At 35.0% G+C, this 21,873-nt stretch overlaps 1 protein-coding gene across 9 annotated transcripts in view; it reads left to right on the top strand.

Annotated features, from left to right (window-relative positions):
* gw (trinucleotide repeat containing adaptor protein gawky) overlaps positions 1 to 21,873 on the top strand; it is a 44,494-nt gene that overhangs the window by 8,613 nt on the left and 14,008 nt on the right. For 7 of the 9 annotated variants that reach the window (XM_088235472.1, XM_088235466.1, XM_088235451.1 and 4 more), the window contains exons 2-4: positions 20,402 to 20,508; positions 20,589 to 20,664; positions 20,745 to 21,653. In XM_088235472.1, the coding sequence (XP_088091598.1) occupies positions 20,479 to 20,508; positions 20,589 to 20,664; positions 20,745 to 21,653 (1,015 nt within the window). In that variant the 5' untranslated portion in view covers positions 20,402 to 20,478. Of the gene's footprint in view, positions 1 to 18,533; positions 18,744 to 20,401; positions 20,509 to 20,588; positions 20,665 to 20,744; positions 21,654 to 21,873 lie in introns of those variants that run through there. The other 2 variants (XM_088235460.1, XM_088235417.1) reach the window with 1 other exon arrangement.

Raw genomic sequence — 21,873 nt, 5'->3', positions numbered from 1 at the left:
CCTCTTCCACATTCATACATCTTGTCATACATGCCCTTCGGTTCTGTCTGCTTTTGACATGACCAGACTTAAGATTTTGGTTTATCTGATCATGCCACGTCCTCCTTGGTCGTCCTCGTCTAACGTAGCCGTTCATTTTCGCCATATATACTTATTTTACCATTCTTTCGTCGTCCATTCGTTCTAACGTGACCAAACCATCTCAGAGACCCTTTCTTAATCTTATCAATTATACTTGTCTCAGATTTACACTCTCGCCTTGATAGGAATACGTTTTTAAAATATAATAAACCTGAGTTAATATTATCTTTTCGTTCCTAAAAATCCAACGAAAAGAAATAAATGGGTTGAAATTATAAAGAATTTAAGGAATGAACCTGATTGGGATCCAACAAAACCTTAAAATATAAACTTTTTTATGTACCAAAAATAAATATCCTTCAATTTTTAGTAGCATATGCATGCTCGTTGAATGCAGCCGTACTTAGTAACTATGGGTACGTTTTCGTGTCACTACTTTTTTTAATATTTTACTCTATAGCAGTGCGAGCGGTGAGTTTTTAGATTAGTAAGCTGTGAAAATTCTGATAAAATGTCCATTGCTGTGCGGTAGTTAAATTATATTTGATAAATAATCCATAACAAATTATATTTGATAAATAATCCATTACAAATAACGCTAGCGGCTAATAGTTTTAGTTAAAATATTTTCTAATTTAACACAAACATAAAAAAAAACATAATTGCAAAAAAATAGAACTCGCGGGGCTCGAACCCCAAGCCTAGTTACTAGGATGTGATCGATTCACCTGCACGGCTATTTCATGTACTAACGCAGTCGTCAAAAAAGTGTTTAATAAAATTGTATAATTAATTAACGTACCGATATATCGTTTCTTTTTGCGATTATTATTATTGAAATAAAACACTTGCTTAGTGAATAATGATAAAAAAGTCATTATTCTAAAGTATTCCTCATCCAGTACTATAGTTCACTAAACAAAAAATAAATTTTATATTTTAGAATCATTATTTCATCGATTTTTATATCATTTTAATATTTACGAAACGATGTAAATTATACTTTACATAATTATTTACATATGTTTACTCTTCTTACTATTCACTATATTAATTCACTAGTAACGTTTTAATCATAACTCAAACATTATTTTAAAAGTTCAAATAGGTACTGAAGAATAACCCATAATATTGAACTTAACATATTACAGCAAAGATGAAGAACACTTTAAAGAAGGTAATATAGAAGTCTAGGTCTAAGGTTTCAGCTCTTAAACTTCACAAATATCAACAGATGAAAGAATTGAAGGAATATAGATGTTTAAATATGGGCAGAATGGTGAATGTTACACAGTGTGTAAAGTGGCCACTTAAACCAGCCAATGACAGGTCATAAGCCCTATAGATGCCTAGACTTCTATATTACCTTCTCTAAAGTGTTCTTCATCTTTGTTGTAATGTGTTTATACTAACAGCTCCCCAGGGAGTCGAATCCAGTCCTCTACAAAAATTTGGACAAAATCAAAATATTGCTCATAATTGAACTGTCATCGTCTGCATAAAAACATTTTATAACTGATGTTTATTTATTTTTTCTAAGCGAATCTTTGTTTTTCAAAACCCGCCGAAGGATTTTTACTTATACGCTGATATTAAGCATTAAAGTATCTGTTTGTAATATTATTTAATTTGCTCTAAATTCACTTTATAACCACCGAACAGGACTTACCATGCATTATTATAATCTAACTTCCTTGATAAGGCATAATGCATTCGTTTTCTTTTACTCACATATAATCGGTGCGTATAATGCTTACCTCCCTTGCACGGTCTTAAGTCAAACAGTTTTATTTTAAAGAATAATAGCACTTATAAAGAAGTGTTGAAATACCAAATTGCATTTGGGAAAGCTGCAAGATTTTACTGTAATCGTAAGTGTAATTTTTCTAGTGTAATTCTAAAATTTGGGGTTTAAGGAAGTAATACATTCAATGCAAGCTCGTTTTATCCCGTAGTGATAATTTCGGCCGATAGACGCGGCGCACTGGCTTGCTGTGTGGACTGAAGTTTTAAACTAAATATGATCTAAATGTACTAGCGCAAGAAATGCAAACGATGGCTCGTATTTTTTCCTAATAATAATAGAACATAAAACATAACTTTTGATGTAAAAAAAAAAATGGTAAGCTGCAAATGATCGCTTATTAGGTGAAATTCTTCCCTGCCCTATAGATGTGTCAATATATTTTAGTGATCATCTTGCCGTTGGTAGGTAGATGTAGATAAAAGTATAATAATAAAATACTGTAGTTATTTCCACCTTTATCACCAGTGATCGGGTTTCCGGGAGAATTATAAATAAAAGTGGAAAAAAACTAAACGCCGTATTTTTGTCATTGTAATCGAAATGCAGTTTTACCAAGAAATGTTATTTAAAAAAAAATAAATCTTAATAGATTTAATTAATATAAAGTATGTTTTATACATGCGTCACTTGACTTATTTACATTTTGTTGTGTACATATTATGGTACTGTACATTTTCATAGCGAGACGACCCCGTGGTATAATGGCTGGAGATACATATCACGCACCTGCGGTTCCGGGTCCGAATCCCCGTAAAATAACAAGTCTTCAATTATATTATTTTCAAGCGACGACTGTATAGGCTTGTTGGCCTGTTCGGTGCTTAAAATAAAAACAAGATTCCTATTTGTAACTGAAAGTAATAATTATTTCAGGAATAAAGAAGTCAACTGTTGTGATAGTTATTTATGTGAAATTTGTATTATTTTTTCTACAAAATTATGTGTACTTAAATTTTATCTCAGGTAATGTGATAAATTTATTATTTAAATAAAAGACGAGTGATGCTTTAATCCACAAATTTGGAATATCCAGTGACCGGTTTCATCGCCTTCGCGACATCTTCGAGACTGGTATTTTTATTAAGGAGTTCAATGTATTTATACAAAACAGAGGTAAGGAGAGATAATTCAAAATTAAATGGAAGTAAATTAAATAAAGTTATTTTTATCTTAAGGATCATTATCAAAAAAATATTTTTTAATGTGATAAAGTTCGATAAAATAGAATCAATTTTACCTACCAACTTAAACGTAATTAATAAATACATAATAATATGTTTTATTAATATCAATAAAGATAATTCGAAATTTGATATGAATACTTAATACCTATGCCGATTTACGTACAAAATATTAGAGTTGTCTTTTTAGGTTAAATTATTAGTCCTTTTCCATTTTTTAGTCATTTAAAAAAAATTTCATTCTTAACTGTATTTTCATAATGAACTTTGAATAAAACCAAAAGTAATGTTTTCGATTCTAAAGCCTTTTTAACAATATAATAATATTTTTCATTTTTTTTATAAAATAAAAAACAGCTTTTAAATTTATGTTTAAAATGTTGAAATTTAAAAAAAACAACAAAATGTTGGTTTACTACGAGAAATGACGTTTCTGTCGATCTATTTGGCCTATTGCAGAACTTAATCTAACTACTACACCACAAGGAGAATAATTTAGAGAGTCGGTCGAGTGTCCAGACGTCACTTGTAACTTGTGAGGCATCAGACGGAACTGCCGACGTTGACTGCTAGCTACTAGTCGGCGGTCTGCCGCGCCGTTTCCCCAGGTCAATAGTGGAGTTGGAGGTGGAGGTGGAGGTGGAGGTGGAGGTGGAGGTGGAGGTGGAGGTGGAGAACGCAGCCTGAGAAGTGCCCTATCGCCAGTTGGAACACAATTGCCACGATCATGTTCGCCTCGTTAGCGACCGATAGAGCGAATCGTCTGCCGATATCCACAACTGCTAATCGAGTTGTTCCATTTTATAATTTTATACGTATTTAGTTACTATTAATATAAATACTCGTATGTAGGTACTTTTATTTTAAAAAAATTAAATAAACACTGTGAATACGATTAAGGTGGAAACCCACCAGCGGTCACTGATGTATAATAAATAGGCACGTTATTTCTATACTTATATGTCGGCTTCGTGGTGCATTAGTCAGCGCGTTTGCCTACCATTTAAGAGGTCTCGTGTTCGATTCCCGACATGATTGATATGAAATATTTATTTAAAAGGGTGTTTTCACACTAGAATATTTCATAGTCCCAGGACTGGTACCTGAAGCGAAGACTGGTTCTTACCTTCATGTAACAAAAATGATCAAGATCGCTGCGATTGGTGTACCAATGCAGTGCCTTATGCGCCATTAGCTGCGGAAAGGGAATGATGACTAGCTGCATCTAAGAAATTACAAATATTTTGTTGCCTTTAACAATTTGGAAAAAATAAATAGCAAATCACGATTAAAGGAAATCAAAATCCTTTAAAAATCCAAAAACATAAAAATTTTGACAAACGTATTAAAACATAAATTATCGACGTATTCTGTATATAATATCTTTTATAGAAATTGTATCGTGTCGATGAAACGATATATCTGCTTTGGTTTCACAGTTGCAGTGCAATTTAAATAACTTTTTTTCACTCAAGACAGCATATTTCGGCGTAGCGTCACGATGAAAGGCCGTTAGAGGATGGAGGCACGGAAGGCAATTACCCACGTATTGAAATGCCATTTTCTTCGCGTTAGGTAATTATTCGTCATAGCCTGTAGCCGATTTCCTTTAGTTGCCTTTGGGAGTGAAATTGACAATGTTAACAAACGACTTTGAATAAAACTTTTGTTAATCTCTGAAGGCGTATATATAGATTAACTAAATTTCATCTAGTTTCTGGAGCGATTATCTAAATTAAAGATAGTAGCTATAAAATCATGTTTTCCTCCCCATAAATTGAGAGTAAAATTTATTTGGACTTATGTCAAATAATCACATATTTAACACGAACAATTTGAATAAGGTTGGTTCGGTATCGGGATAAAATAAACGAAGTTTTCATAAAACATTTCTTGCGACTAATTATCGGTTGTGGAAATCCTTTCTTATTTGCATGTTGGAAATTAGTAATCGCATAATTTAGGCTACGCCAATTTGTACTTCTAAAAAGGAAGTTCGGTCTTAATGCAGGTTACTTTCCCGTTTCCTCGGCGACCGGATTTTCACGCCTCTTGAATATGTCTGGGTTGCTATGCCGTTTTCCTTCGGCTTTGTTGTCCAGTGAAGCGTCTTCAAACAGAACCAGATAGAAATTTAAAATAAAAAATAGTTTATCGACTCGTGCTAGTGTGTTCGATCAAATATCTCGAATTAGTCCCATTTGACTTACAGTGAACTAATTATGCGGATGATGCCGTGCTTCTTGCTAGCAGCAAAGAAGACCCGCAATTCTTGGTAACAAAAGTCTACGATGTATGCAAGAAAAGCGATTTGCTTATGAATGTTGATAAATCGGATGAAAATATAACTAAATGTGAGATCAGTGTGAACTGAGATATTCTGAATGAGGTAGAAGAATTTGTGTATCTGGGAAGTATGTTTACTAGGGATGGAAAGACCGAGAAAGATATTGAAAGGAGGGTGAGAGCTGGGAACAGGGTGAACGGTGCACTGAAATTTACTTTAGCAAACAAATGTTTATCGCAGGAGGCTAAACTAGCAGTTCACAACGGAGTTCTAGTGCCAACTCTAATGTATGGGAGCGAAGTATGGAATCGAAAAAATGATGACGAAAGTAGGTTAAATGCTGTTAAAATGCGATCCCTCAGGCGAATGTGTGGCAAAACGATGTATGATAGGTGCACAACTGTCGAGATTTGTGAACTGTGTAAGGCTGAGATATTCATTATCGACAGAATCAAGAAAGGGGTGCTGCGCTGGTTTGGACATGTAGAGCGAATGGACAACGAAAGAACGGCTATAAGGATCTGCGATGCGAATGTTGATGGATGCAGAAAACGAGGAAAGCCGAGAAAGACATGGCACGAGCAATTCCATTAAATATTTGCTTGTCAAAAGTAGGAATAATCGGCGTGCGTGCATGATAAGATGTATGAATGTAGAGGAAGCGAGGTATGTATGCCAAGATAGAGTGATATGGCGTTCTATCCTCTCTGCTTACCCCTACGGAGAAACGGCGTGATGGTTTGTTTGTTTGTTTTGAAAACGTAAGCTGCGTAGAATAGCTGTGTGTTGTATGGTGTATTGTGCACCGCTCGTCCATAGTGGACGCGGTTAAAAGTTGCAGAAATCTATCTGTTTTTCTCCGCTTCGCGTCCATTGTGCAGGGCGCATATTGCGTGACCCTACCCGTTACCTGTTACCTGTTACTCGGAGGAGTGCCGGGACACCGGGAGACCAGCGCGTGAAGAGCGTGGCGGGTTATAGCTTATAGCGGAGAGTGTGCAGTGCAGAGATAGAGAAAGAGAGTATACTGTCCACGAGTACCTCTGCTCGAGCACCCAGCGCGCGATGTGATGCCGACTATTTTATGACGAGACATTATCTAGTACGAGAAATAGTCAAAATGTTGCAATCCCGAGAATGCTACACTTTTATAATCGAGTGTTTGTCGATATAGATTTATTTTGTTTAAGTATAAACGTGTACACCGGCGCACTGCTAGAACCTCCATTGAAAATCGTAATGAGTTTTAATTTTAAGAAGAGTTGTATTTTATAGAAAAATATATATTTATCAAGATTATATTAAAAATCGGTTTTTATTATTATTTATTTTATCAATAATATTATTAATTTTTAGACCAAATGTATCAAGAATTTTTTATTTAAAATATAATAACTACATAATAATATAATGTAACTTATTCACAAATATATATTTGCTCATCTTAAAATGCAACCCATGTCTATTATTTTAGTTTTATTTGTTATGTTAAATTCCTAGTTTATAAACACTTAAAATATAGGCCATAAAAATATCTATAATCTGAAAACTATAAATGGCTTGCAAAATTATTACACAATATTTTCTGTAATGTTGCTATTTACTCGAATTAAAATATTTATGTAAATAATTAGCGTAAACATTGTTAATTCAAGTTATTTGAATTCACAAGTTATTTGTATTATATCTTAATGATTTTTATTATGTAAATTATAGCAATAGTATTTACTTGCAATATCTCATTAGCTGAAACCTGTAAACATATCTATAGGCTCTGCTGTAAAAATATCTCAAAACCAGCTCCTCCCGCACAAAGGAAAAACCCAAAATGTTCTAAAAAATCCCAAAGAATTTAACCCTTAAATTTGCGATACTGTGAAATAAAGCAATTTTACTAGATTAGCACAACATATTCGAGACCAAGTGAAGTAAGTTCACCTAGTAGTGAAGTGGTTGGTGCGTTCGTCAACCATGCTTGAGTTCCCAGGTTCGATTCCTTTCGGAGTCAACGTGAAATATTTATTTTAATGGTGATTCACTGCAACATTTCACTGTCCTTGGACTGGCACCTAAAGCGCGAGACCGATCACCTTATATTAATGTAACATGATCGAAATACGCTGCATTATTGTACGAATGCAGTGCCCTTTGCACCACTGGGTGCGGAAAGGGAAACAACGATGAAATATTTAATACTATATGGCTGGTTGGGTATTGCACTACCCGCCTAATCGAGCCAAAATAAAAATTATTATAAATTTTATATTTGAAGCAATAACTTTAAACTTTGTGGTTATTCATTGTTATAAAATAAATAGAAAAACAACTTTGTTTTTTAAGTTAAGTATACCTCGATAATGAAGCTTAAATAGCATTAAACCGGTCGGTAGAAAAAATAAAGAATAAGTGGTTAAAAACAAAGTTTTTTTGATTTATTTTACTATTAAGATAAAATAATTGCTAAGGCTAGCACGCGGCTAGGGTTATTACCTAGGATAGGCGTCTGCCGCGTTTGAGAGGCATTTGTTTTGACTGGCATTTTTTAATTTCACCTGCGTTCCTAGCGTATCAATAATAAGAATAGCAAAGGTTGTTACTTTTTCATATTAGAAAGAAAAAAGATTATCGAAAGAAACTCGTCATCCGAATTTTTTTTTTTCATTATTTTGTTCATTCGTAAAGCTTCACTTAGAATATTTGTTTTTTTTTGTTTTACTTAAGGCGGGATTTTTTTTGTAAAATCAGATATTTTAGGCACCTTGAAACTTAATTTACAAGGCACACGGCACTCGGTATTCAGTCTCAGTCCTGCTCGGCGGCGCGGTGGCTCGGTGGCTCGGTGGCTCGGTGGCTCGGTGCTCGGCGGGGCTATTTCACGCTGTGTGCCCCCGCGCGGAGGCAGCGGCGGGCGGCGCCGGCGCAGTTCCCCCGGTTCACCGTACATCGTACCACACCGCGGTGCACAGATATCATACCGCGATATGATATTACGGTTACTTTCCATCTGAGCTCCCGTCCCCGTTTCTCGTACACGTCTTGTCGAGCGTTCATTACGCAATGGTAAACAATAGGTACTCGCCAAAAGTCATTCACTCGTTCTCCAAATTCAGGTACCTACTGCACAGCGCCGCGCCGCGCCGCTCCGCGCTGTCCCAACGATGGTAATTACGCGTATGTCGCTGGAGGTATCTGCCTTTATGGCCCGCACGTATCGTCCAAATTCACACTGCACGGTAAAAAATCTTGACATAAAATACTTGACGAAAATTGAGACAGTGAAAATTGTACAAAAACTTGCACTGGGAAACAAACAAGACGAGAACATAACATTAACCAAAAATGCTGACCTACACGAATATAATACCTGGGGCTCGATTACAATTATCTTCAATTTTATCTACAAAGTAAAATTAAGTTTTCTGTATGAAAAGCTGAATATGCATACGCGTTTTCCTTCTAAACATGTTAATTATAGGTTACCGACGAAGATACTTTAAATGTTCAGGCAACAATTAGACGAACAAACGGTAACTAACATTTTCATCTCTGGATTTTTTTTTTGCGGTAATTTCTTTAACGAACCTTCCATCCGCACTTTTATTTTGTGCTGGTATTCTCGGTTTTAGTCCTTCATTCCGTAAACTTGGCAATATTATGTTATATTTTTAATATAAAAAACATTTTTCGCTTTGTGTTATATAAATCCTGATGATGAGGTATTAACCTCGAAACTGGTCGACGTATAACTAAAATTAAATTGGTTTATACAAATGTATAAACAAATGCGTGTAATTTTATATTATTTCAGCCCTCCATCTCCGTACGCCGTACACTCGCACAGTGAGCGCCACGCGTACCGTCGTGTGCCTAAGTGCCTTGTGCCTAGTGCCTACTTACCAGAGCGTGGAAGAGCGTTAATCTGAAATGTGGAATCTTCCGTCATTTCTTTGTCATTATGCTTCAAGTAATATTTGAATTTTTAACAGCGAATCGTGAATGTTGTAACAGAATTTTTTTAAATTTATTTTTTATTTAAATAAAATTAGTAAATTATAGGGATTCAAACTGTCGGTAGGGTCGCAGTGAGTCACATCTTGCTGGAGGGTGTGATTCTATAAAATGCTGCGAACGCCCAGTTGCATTACACCGGCAACACTACTGACTAGTCCTACTCGTTAGCGTCCACGTCGCAGACCCTAGGCAATGGGATTACACTCTCGGGGTGGTCGCAGCAGGAGGATGAAAGGCGAGTTTCTGGCGCCTCCAAACCAGAACTAACCAGCTAAGGAAATGTAACCCCGACAGAAAAATCCACTAGAGAAGGCAACGGGAAACCACTCTGGTCATATTTTCCCAGGAATCACTATGGCGAGTACATCCAATAAGCAGTTGTCCTGGCTGCGGAATACAAGAGTAGCGCAGGACCGAGATGCTTTCGCTGTAGTGATCGCCAACGTCGGAGGTACCCGACAAGGCACCGCAAGAAGTAAATTTTGTGTAGCTTCGAAATCGGTTGATAATATACTATGAGCATTATAGGATTGTGAAAGAACATTTATCGTTTTAGTCAACTAGAAATTTTTATTTTGAATTGGGATATTTGTATGAAATTTTATCGATAACGGTTGATCTCCAAATTGTATGTATACAAGTAGTTTTCATGGAGGAAATCATAAATATGCCACATGAAACGAAATGATATCATTCAGGATTATCACAATGAGGAAGTTTAGAAGTTTTTTGTTTTTTTAAAATTATTAAACTAGCCAACAATTTTTTATGTATCATAGTGATTTTTTAGTTTTGTATTTCTGAATTTACTCCGTTTGTGACGCACCGAGTTCTCTTCCGCTTCTTCTCGGTCAGTTCTACTGGTTGGTCCGTTGTCTCACCGTAAGCCGTAAATCTTTCGCAACTCTCTTATCTTCGGTTGATTTATATGAACAAGTGACGTCGTTCAAAGTAGTTCGTTTTTTTTTTAATTGTAATTTTTTTCGTACATTTTCTAATGCTCGAATTTTTACTGCGCGGAAGTAAACATTTTGTTGTATCCAATTTCCATCGTATTAAGTTCCTCATTGATTAAGCCAAGTTACTCGGAACATGTTGTTCCTTGTAGCGTCTACGTAATTAGCATGGTAAAAGAAAGTCGTCCTACGCTTTACGCAACTAGGGGTCAAAACAAACGTAACGACCTAACGCCTGACGACTAACGCGAACACAACCACCAAATACTATAGAATTTACGATTAGTTGTACATTAATCCAAATGTGTATAATACATTGGTATCTAAAAATTACGTTTTGTCGTATCTGATTTCTGTTAACAGGATCCGATATGTGAGGTGTATTCGAGTTCATTTAATTTCTAGGAAATATTCCAAGTATGACAAACATATTAGATATTTACTATCCGTGTTCAGAACGGAAAAGTTTTGGATTGCATTTAAAGTATTAAACACTTAAATAAAGTCATAAAAATAAAATGAAATCAACAAATTCATTCCAGTTCTTAGGTACGTTTCCTTACCAAATTTGGAACAATGGTTGCGTGAATCCGTACTTATATTAAAATATACGAAAGTGTGTCTCTTGGTTTGTATTTCCTTCACGTCGCAACCGAACAACGTGGTTTTTGCATAAGAATAGCCGGAGAGCTGAGAAGTGTCGTAGTTTACTTTTCATCCCAAAAAAATATCGCTCCCTCGGGAAAATCTGTTGGGAAAAATGAATTCTTCTTTCAAGTCGCAACAGAGCGACGGATTGACGTGATTTTTTGCATAGGGATAACTGGAAAGCTAATAAGTATCACAGCGTACTTTTCATACAGAAAATATCACTTCCTCGGGGAAAATTCCTGTAGAATACAGCGTATGTTGTGGATATGATCCGCCATGACCTACCAGGTTGGAAACCCGCCTGGTTCTCTCTTGATACTCGCGTAATGGGTCCTCGAACTCTTTGCAGTATTATATTATATGACAATACTTTTTCCGGCACACCAAGTAGCGTGATGCCACCATAGTTATCACAGTTTAATGGATCACCCCTTTTATGCAATGCAGTGATCTCCCCGTTTACTAAGTCTATCTGGTGCTGTTCCATTTTTTAAGTTTGACACGGTCATTTTTCGGCCAGTGTCTGAGAACCGTCAGGAATATTGACTGCCCGCGGAATGCTTGATGCAGCTTCTATGGAGATATCGGGTGTGGAAGGAGGGGGTAATTTAGTACTCTCTGGGGTGGTATTTCAAACGCTCTCGCGGCACGAGAAAAACTTTATCGTGCCGCGAGAGCGGTTCAGAATAGTACCTCTGGAAATGACTACGCCATATTTCCTTTACGCGGTCTGTGTCTGATTCGATCGCTCTATCAGAGGTTTTTTCTTACGGCTCCTGGAAAGATCGAGCGTTTACCACAGATCTTACGCGTGATTTGAAAAAGTTTCCGCTCCTCATTTCTCCAAATAGCTTGTTCCGCAGTTGCAATTATTGAGTCCAGTCTTGCAGAACTTTCAACTAAACGATCCTGGTGATTATATAGTCATCTTTTCGGGTGTCCACTTGGTTCGGATCATCTTCATTATCTCTCAGTGCTTTAAGTTTGGCGCGTTCCTCTATTTTCTCCCAAGTACAATCTGAAATCCAAATGGCTCTTCTCTCGTTTTGGGCCGAGAATAGCGTTCGCGGAAGAAACGTGTGAGATTTTTCCATTCCACTTCAATAAGGATTGTAGTGGCGGGTTGATCGTTAAATCAGCTGAATGCGTTGACTGACCGTGTCCTCAAATCTCTGTCTCGTGTCGTCAGACTTTAGTTTCTCCACGTCGACTGTCTCTCGCCGAGGAGGCCTCGGGGACGTTTGAGTTGCAGCCAGATCTTAGCAACGACTTACTCGTGGTCACTATAAATGTCCGCCTCACTATAGGTCATGACTAAATATTTAAGACCGGTAGTATACCATTGGTAGTTTATTGTAAAAAACGTATTCTACCGTATAATACGGTAGTTTTGGTAAAAAACTTTTTCTTAATAAAATGGCTGTATAATCACTTGATTTGTAATATTGGAATATTATACTATTGATATGTTATAATCAGAAACTATATCTGTGTAAAAAACCGTATAATACGGTATTTTTCTGAAGTTTTCACAAAAAATATTTAGTATTTTTAAATGCCTGTTTAATATTATTATTAGTAATATTTCATTATTTTCGTGCCTCATTTCAGTCCACTAATGATAAAATCTAAATTATTAAAAAGTATTCCTCACCGACAACGATAGTTCACTAATAATTGCCCTTTTAGAATAATTCTTTCATCGATTTTTATATCACTTTAATATTCACAAAACGGTGTAAGTTATACATTTTACTATTCTTTATGCATAATTTACTCTTGACACTATTCAATTTTAATTTACTATTAACGTTTTTATCATAACTCAAACATTATTTTTAAAGTTTAAATGGATAACCTATAACTGTCATCGTCCGTTAAAAACCTTATATATTTCATGTATATTTTATTCTTGTTTAGCAAATCATTGTTTTTGAAAACTAACTTAAGTATTCATACTGATACTAAGGATTAAAATGTAAATTCGTAATATTATGTATTTTACAACACATTAACTTATAAACCACCGAACAGGACTCAAGTATTATCCTAATCTAACTTATATGTTATAATATACTCGTACACATATTCGTTATCTCCTTTTCACATTATAACGGGTGCGTATAATACTATCTCACTTGCACCGTCTTAAGTGAAGCAGTTTTATTTTAAAGAATAATAGCCCTTATAAAAGAGTGTTGAAAGACTAAATTGCATTTAGGAAAGCTGCAAGATTTTACTGTAATCGTAAGTTAAATTTTTCTAAGGTAAATCTGAAATTTGGAGTTTGGAGACGTAATGAAATTCATGTTTTATCTTTGGCACCCAAGCTTCTATAATCCGGCAGTAATAATTTTGGCCGATGTAGCTTGCTTTCTGTATGGAATATGACGTAAATTGATTAACCCAAGAAATGCAATGTATTATTATTATTAGGTACTTTATTTGTGATATGTTTTTTCCTAATAATGTAATATAAAACATAACTTTCGATGTCAAAAAAATATGGTAAGCTGCAAATAATCGGTTATTGGGAGAGCTCGCCTCTGGTAGGTACTCGTACTAGGTATAAGGAATACGTGTCTACACAAAATAAATCCATATGCATACATATTTCAACAGAGGTAGAGAACCGTTATGAAAAAAGGAAAATAAAAATTAGCGCATTTATAGGACTTGTAATTTACACCGACGATACAATAACGGTGAGGTATGTCGCTTGTTGTATTTTTTCATTCTAATAATTAATAAAATTAACGACAGTAAATTGATTTGATAGGTTTATCATATGTTTAAATACAAGATATTGTTTTTCTAAGATAAGAAGTGTTCGAAAATAAATTATGACCAATATTCTGATTTCAATCAGCATAATTTTACTCATAAAAATATTATATCGTCGACAATACCGCGTCTGTTAAAAAAAACTAGTCTTTAATGCAGATTAGTATCTCAATAGAGACCGAGATTTTAAAAAATAGAAGCGAAACTAATTATTTACGAATATTTACATTTAAAAAAATTAATGAGTTTTTGTAAAAAATCATTTGAGGCAAGAAAATTACATTTTCAAATATAAAAAAATATCATCATCATTTTCCCTTCCACACCCAGTGTTGCACAGGGCACTGCATTCGTTATCCAAATGCAGCGTGTTTCTATCATCGGTTACACGAACCTAAGGTGATCAGTTTTACGCTTCAGGTGCCAGTCTAGGAACAATGAGACTGCTATGAGATATTGCATTGTTTTATATACTATTTAGCGTGTTGTGCATATGCTCTTTGAAATATATGTATGTTAATGTAATAATATTTATTTTTGATTTTTGCTATTATTTAATTATGTACGTGCTTCTACTTTCCATTATGTTGTATCCCAACTCAACACAGGGCCCTTGGCCTCACAGAGTTTGGAATATTTATATATTTTTTTGTAATATGTAGGTATTTGTATGAATAAAATAAATAAACAAAATAAATTAAATATTCCAGTGTTAAAAACCTTTAAAATTAATATTTCACGTCCACCCTACCTGTAATCGAACCTCAGACCTCAAGAATGGTAGGCAAACGCGCCAACTACTTCACAACGAGACTTATCTCCACTCGATTTCTTTATTTAGAATTTTCACCCAAGAGCAGACATCTAGCCGAATACAGTCGTCCAGGATTCTGGTTCTGTTTAATACACATTACTGTATTCTTCATACGTCTGGACACAGAAAGAGAGAACATATACATTTTTTTTTTAAATACGATTTTACAAAAAGCAGAATGAAAATGTATAAAATGATGATGATATTTACATATAAGTTTTTAATTTAAAAAATACTTGGTATTTTTTTCAACTTATTTTAAATGTACCTACACTTAAGATAATATTTAGTTTTATATAAATTATCCATACACTGTATAATATTCACCAGTCTGAAGATGCCCATTAGAGGGTGAAAGCGCTAATTGGTCAAAATAAATAAGTGGATGTGTACCAAGCATTTTTTTAATTAATAACTTATATGTAAATATAAGTTATTACATCATCGTATATTTATTTATTATTAATATTTAAAGCATTAAGCAACTAAATGCTCTTCAATATTTATATACAACCACTTACCGACTTTTCTATGTCTACATTCACGTATTATATTTTTGTGCAACAAGTATGGTGAAGGTGTACAATGGGTTTTGCATGTTAGTTTAATTGGTTTCCTGGCAAAGAGACGTGTACGTCTCGAAACCGGTAGACGTACACAAGTTGGTAAGTGGTTATATACAAATATTTAATAACTGATTATATATTTGATAAAATAAATGTAAAACTACTTTGTTTTTAACCACTTATTTTTCATTTTTTCTACCAACCGGTTTCAAAGCTACACAAACTTCTTTATCAAGGTATAATTTAGTAGTATCTTGACAAAGAAGCGTGTGTAGCTCTGAAATCGGCCGGTAGAATAAAAATAGTGGTTAAAAACAAAGTTGTTTTTATTTTGATTTTGTTATGGGCCTTACTTATAAATTCTGCGTAAAGTTACTCTTAGGTACAGTGGTATTCGGTTGGGAATATCATCCTTATTATAGTGGTTGAATAAGGATGGTATTCCCATCCGAATTATACCACTATAATGAAATGTAACTTTACGCTGAGTTTATAAGTAAGGCCCTATAATGGATAACCACAAAGCTACTGCATCAAGTATACATTTTAGATATATATTTACTTACTACCCTGATTATTTTCGAATTACATAAATAATGTTTAAATACCCATCGAAAAAATATTAACATTTGATTTTTAATGAACTGATATTATCGTAATTGCATGTATATATCATTTACACACGAAGAGTATCATAATTATCCTACTCTGGTAAATAATTTAATTTTCACCTCCACCGTCGATAGTAGCATGTTTACTTATAATAATAAATCTTTATCAACCGAATGTTGGGGGAGGCAAGCATGGCACATGGTACATGGGCACCGGTGTCCTAGATGGAGATGTCAACAGTCACAATAATCGGCGTGCGTGTATGAGAAGATATATGAATGTGGAGAAAGCGAAGATTGCATGCGATTTGGCGTTCCATCCTCTCTGCCTATTCCCGCGGGAAATGGCGTCATGGTTTGGTTAAGAAGAGAATTTATACTAAATCAGTTTTTCCTTATTTATTTAGTATAGATTTTTAATGCATGGTATTTTTCAAGCTTCTCATGTTTTTTTAAAAAAAAAATATTTGAAAATTTATTTATAAACCCTTACGGATTATTACATTCATTTTACATAAAATAATATATACATTTTTCATTCATACTCTGTTGTTCAAAATAATATTTTTTACATCTTTTGAAAAGTTTGTCTGAGTCTTGTGTTTAGTTTTGTCTGGTAGTTTATTGTATAATTTCAGTCCCTGGTTCATTAGTCTCGATTGTCCTTTTCTTGTTTTAGAAAGTTGTATATGGTATTTGTCTGACATTCTCGTATTATGTCCATGTTGACTACAATTTTTTACAAGTTTTAGTTCTTCGTCTACAATTACATTAGTGGCTAATTTATGGATAAATTTTAATGATTCTAGTTGAAAGAGTTCAGTTATATTTAATTGATTAGTTTGTTTAAAAAGTTCTCTAGTTGCAGTTAAATAGGGAAGGTCATATACTAACTTAAATATTTTATTTTGTTGTCTTTGTAGTCTGTTTGTGTCATTTTGATATCCTGCTCCCCATAGTAGTTGCGTATAACATATTTTAGTTTTTACATAGGCTTCATACATTAGAATTTTTTCCGTTTTTGGAACAAAATTTTTGATTTTTAAAAAAAGACTCGATAATGTCGCCACTTTGCTAATTAAATTGTTGATATGAATTGTCCATGTTAATTGTCTGTCTATTGTTAGTCCTAAGTATTTGTCGGAATTATATTGCATTTCACTGGATGTCCCGTCCCTTACGCTTTGTTTTGTCACCTTATTGGAACGTCTGGAAATAACACACAATCCCAATAGTGCCCGTGCCAATTTAACATTTATGTAGTACTTAATAAATGGAAAGTAATCATTTTAATAACTAATCATTAAACTTTACAAGGTTGAAAAAATAACGCACACACGACTTTACACTCCTGGCAGTTAAATATTAATACATTCCTTTACTTTTAAATTTATGTATGTTATGATATATATAAATATACCCACATGAGACAAATAAAATAATGTTTAAAATGTTAGTCTACGGGCAGAATTGCATTATTGTATTGTAAAGGTACTACAAGTATTATGCTATTGCTATGATGTTTGTATTTACGCCACATCAAAATTAATATTGTAAAAATATATTTTTAATACCACCCCATGTTATTTTCAAAATCGTAAAATGTGGAAAACTCGTGCCACTTTAACAGCACTTTTAGGGACACACTGACATAAAATTAAATTCTTAGTAAATTAAATACCAATACTACGTTTGACAAAATTTTATCTGCCTTATCTACTCAGTATAAAATCATTATAATCTTAAAATTTAAAGTCTAGATACCTATTATATTGTATTTTTCGGACTATAAGACGTATTATTTAACTCTTAAAATGCAATACAAAATTGGGGTGCGCCTTATGGTCTGATGTGTCTCATCGTCCGCAAAATGCAGTAATACAATGTTAAGATGCTCCATGGAAAGGTATGTATCCGTAAATAATATTACCTAACCTATAATCGCGTTATCTATTGTTCCACAGAGAAAATTATCACATCCTAATTAAGTCCACGACACGAGATTCATCCGATCATAATTAGGTGGGTACCTTTTATTGTAGAGTACCGTAACATAATCTGAACTATGTATATAGGTAGGTACTAGATACGTACTTACACACCTCAAATTCGCCATTATTTGTGTAACATTAAGTCGCATTATTTTATTTGTCAATTTTCATCATTACGTATGACAAAATGCTACTCATGCATAATATCAGTCAACTGAAAATTTATCCTCTGCATTTGAAGGTGTTTTATTTCATGAATTGCATAAGCTTTGGCATTGCCTACCTAAGCAAATAATTCGGTACCTATGAATGGTATGCGCAGAAAAGTTCCCAGGGAACCCGTCATTTATACTATTTTCTTTTAACCTTGATGCCGTAAGTATGTATTCTAATTCATTTTAGTATTGCTTAAAAGTTTTCAATAGCATGGAAGCAATTGATAATATCATTTATTATAAAAATATTGCAAAGAAAGTAAATCGTCGCAATATCTAGTTTAGAATTCGCATACAAATAGGGGCCTCTGGTGGCCGCGCAGGGAGCAGCGGCCAGCGGCGTGCTTCCAGACAACACGGCGATGGCGTTGGTCTAGCGTCACGGCGTGCTTAGGCCAGATCTACTCTCGGCCAGCAAAAGGAATGTAAGTTTAGCGCGCAGCTAAAAAGTTATTCCCCGTGGATTAGTCGCTCAAGTGTATCTATAGACAGTGGGGACCTTTTTGCGTTATATTTCGACTTTCCTTTCCGCCGGTCGAAATAGTTGTTTGCGTGCGGACCATGCCTCGGCGGTAGCTGCACATTTCACTCGCTCGGCTTGCCACGTAAAGTGGGATCGATATACAACAATCCTGAAACGTAGAATAGAATAGAGCGTTCCGCGCAGTGTACACAATATGTTACACGTTGACCGTTGTTGCTGAGCTGTGGCGACAATTTTTATCGCCATTTTGTTATCGAGTTGTCTGTCCCGCTATTTGCCTTCTTTTTATTAGAATATTAACAGTGTACGTATTTTTGCAATAAACAATTCTCGTGTTTTCTCTTTGTACTCCTGTCCCTAACGGGGTCGATGTCGTGCCGCGTATTATTTTTCTCTCGGATGTTTTACCAACCAAAACTATCGGCACGACGGATAAATCCGACCAACCTATTGTTTTGACAGATGATATTTGTATCCTATGCCATTTCAGTCGTGCAACAATATCAGTGAACTTCTTCGTAAAAGTGCGCATTCAAAAAGTATCCTTAATGTTTTGGTTTTGCTGTGTAAGGTGTTCTCAGTTTCACCTTGGAATCGAATCGACAAATTGTCACAAATTTTCACTCATAATACGCTTTCCCCTCCCCGATGGGATAAAATCGTCTAAAAAGAAAATGATATAGGAAAACTTATTCGCGATGTTTTAGTAAACATTAAGAGTTCTTGCGACAGTTTTAAAAACTCAACTTGGGTGGGTGAGAGATGTGAAGGATGGGTTATTTTTTCTCTCTATAAAGTGAATATTATCAAAAGAATGAAAGGAAAGCAAAGTGATATTGTTTAAAACATCTAATTTTACTGGTTACCCTAGATTTCCACACTAAGTTATTGAATTTTAAAAAGGAATATCATGGAATCTATTGTCAAATAATATTTCATTACTTAATGTGACTTCAAGTAATCTGCCAAGGAAAATATATTTAAGGAACGACTTGTTTATAAATGTTATAAGTATACTACTTTTAAATAGTGTGTAAACATAGAAATTATTTTATTTGAATTTGTCGCCAGATTATATTTTCTTCAAATAATAGTGTTTCTTGAATTTTACCAAGTACTGGTCGAATTTCAGAATTAAACTAACAAAATTTTATTTAGTGAAACGCTTAGTAAAAAGTATTTAACCAATTGGGGATATATTTATTAAATTTGGTCTTTCCACAATTCTTTTTGAAGGTTAGTTGAGGTGTTGCACACTGAATGGCGGATACTGTGCATAAATCTGTATTGTAATGCCAAATGGTATATCTGTCAATGTTTCCAAAACAGTCATTTTTACATAAATTTTACTTAAATCTGATGCTCTTTTCATATGACAAAAGGATATCTCTCCAGAGATCCTTTCAAAATGGCCATATTGGGTCCCTCTGGTTTTTTCACACTTTTAACTATGCGACTGAAGGAATTATTTTCTTGTTCTGTTTAGTTGAGAAAATGACAGATATACCAAAATGGCAAAAAGCTATCACGCTACAGAAATGTGTATGCATACTGAAATATATAAATAATCTTCATTTGTGATCAAATATGAATTATTTAGATGATTCCATCCCTCGGTTGGTGGTCTAAAAATAGACAATATTTATGCGTGACAGTTTAGAATTTAATTTTCCAATTCCTATATACTTACAAAGTTCAAATTAGTTTGTGGTTTGTAAAATAAACTTGAGTGAATGACAGGTTGACACTTAGGAAATAGTGAGTCACTTAGGAAATAGTGACCTTTAGTTTAGACTTGCCAGTCTGAAAATGTCCCGAGAGCATTAAAATTGGTTATTGGACTATCAAACTATTAAATTTTATTTTATAAACCCTGCGTATTTACTGTAAAAGTATCACGGGTGTGTAAAATGTCTATCCACTATATTCCTTCAATTTATTTTCTTATTTTACTTGTTTCAGATTCTAATCGAAAAGGGCTTCATGAACTATGATGGAAGCTTTCCACAAACGATACCATATTTTTTAAATATAGTAAAATGACAAATGCCTTTCCTAAATTCCTCGAGGTAAGTGAAACTATAGACCGGTGATCTCCCCAATAAGTCATTGCGGATGAAAATGTGAGTAATGAAACATTCTGTTGCAGGAACTCCTTGATCGGCCATACAAAGTGTACGAAATGGAATCTCCTGACCTGTTACCTGCCGTACAATGCAACAAAGGTGAGTAGAGAGAGTGCGGGGAGTGTGAGGAAGGAGCAGCAGTGTGGTGTGGCGACTAATGGCAGTGTGTTGTGTTGCAGGGCGCCCAGTGAGCGCGAGGGGAGGGGGGCGGGCTGGGCCTGTCCCAGAAGTACTGTGGCCCCGCACGAGTTGCGCCGCCCTCTCTATCACTGCTGACACCGCCGCTAACTACTCAAATACTTTTAAGCTAAATGATAATAAAAACAATATGCAATCTGTGAAAAATAGCCTAGTTTTAGATTTTACGAATAACTTCGAACATAAGGGTATTGCTAATAATGATTGTCTGATATCTGATATCTCTTTAATAATATGTGTTCCAAAATCGATGATTAGAAATAATTGTTACTCTGATATAAATATAACGAAGCGGAAGAACGATCGTGTCATTGAGAATAATATGACAGACACAAAACAATTTGGTGCTTTTCCACAATCGTGGGGAATTCAAAGTCAAAGTATAAGTAAAACTGTAGATAATAATTGTGATTTCCACGTATTTGTTAAATGTATCCTGATTAACCAAATTTTGGGCGATGCGCCAAACGACAGCATTCCTGTAACGAAATATGCCATAAATGTCCAGGGTATCAAGTACGGACACCCGCACTCAAATAGCTTTAATCCAAACTTAATGTATAGAGGAAGCGAGGTCACCTCGCTCCCCACCGACAAGTCTGATTACGCTTTTATCACCACTCGTATATTATCCGATACGGTATCAACACAACACTTAGCGGTAAAGGAGGAAGAAGAGGACAAGGAGGAGACTCGCGGGCCGGCCGATAGCACCACCTTCGGGAACGGAGACCTCACCTTCGCCGCTCTGCTGCGCGAGGTCTACGGCGCCCCCGCCCGCCTCGCTCGCCTCGCCGAGCAGGGCCGCGCCCCCCGCATGCGCCTGGCCGGGGGCGGCGAGAGCTCCCTCAACACGCCGAGCGGTTGGGGCAGTCCTCCGGGAGCTAATGGTGAGACATAAACCACACGTTCTTATCGTTTCCCTTATGCTGTGATTATTCTCGGATCCAACTCCTGACATTGTTCTTGATGTTATTCCTATTGATATGAGCATATGGGAAAAGAAATCCTTTTCTAAAAATGACAGAGAGTTGCCATGTTAAATGTTAATATTAATTCTATTAACATCGGGTGTTTATTTATGTTTGAATCTGAATATCAGTCGCATTG

Source organism: Micrasema longulum, unplaced genomic scaffold (assembly GCF_059751315.1).
Source record: "Micrasema longulum isolate JH-2025_06_02 unplaced genomic scaffold, ASM5975131v1 h1tg000093l, whole genome shotgun sequence".
Lineage (NCBI taxonomy): Eukaryota > Metazoa > Arthropoda > Insecta > Trichoptera > Brachycentridae > Micrasema > Micrasema longulum.
This window is presented reverse-complemented; position numbering and strand designations above follow the sequence as displayed.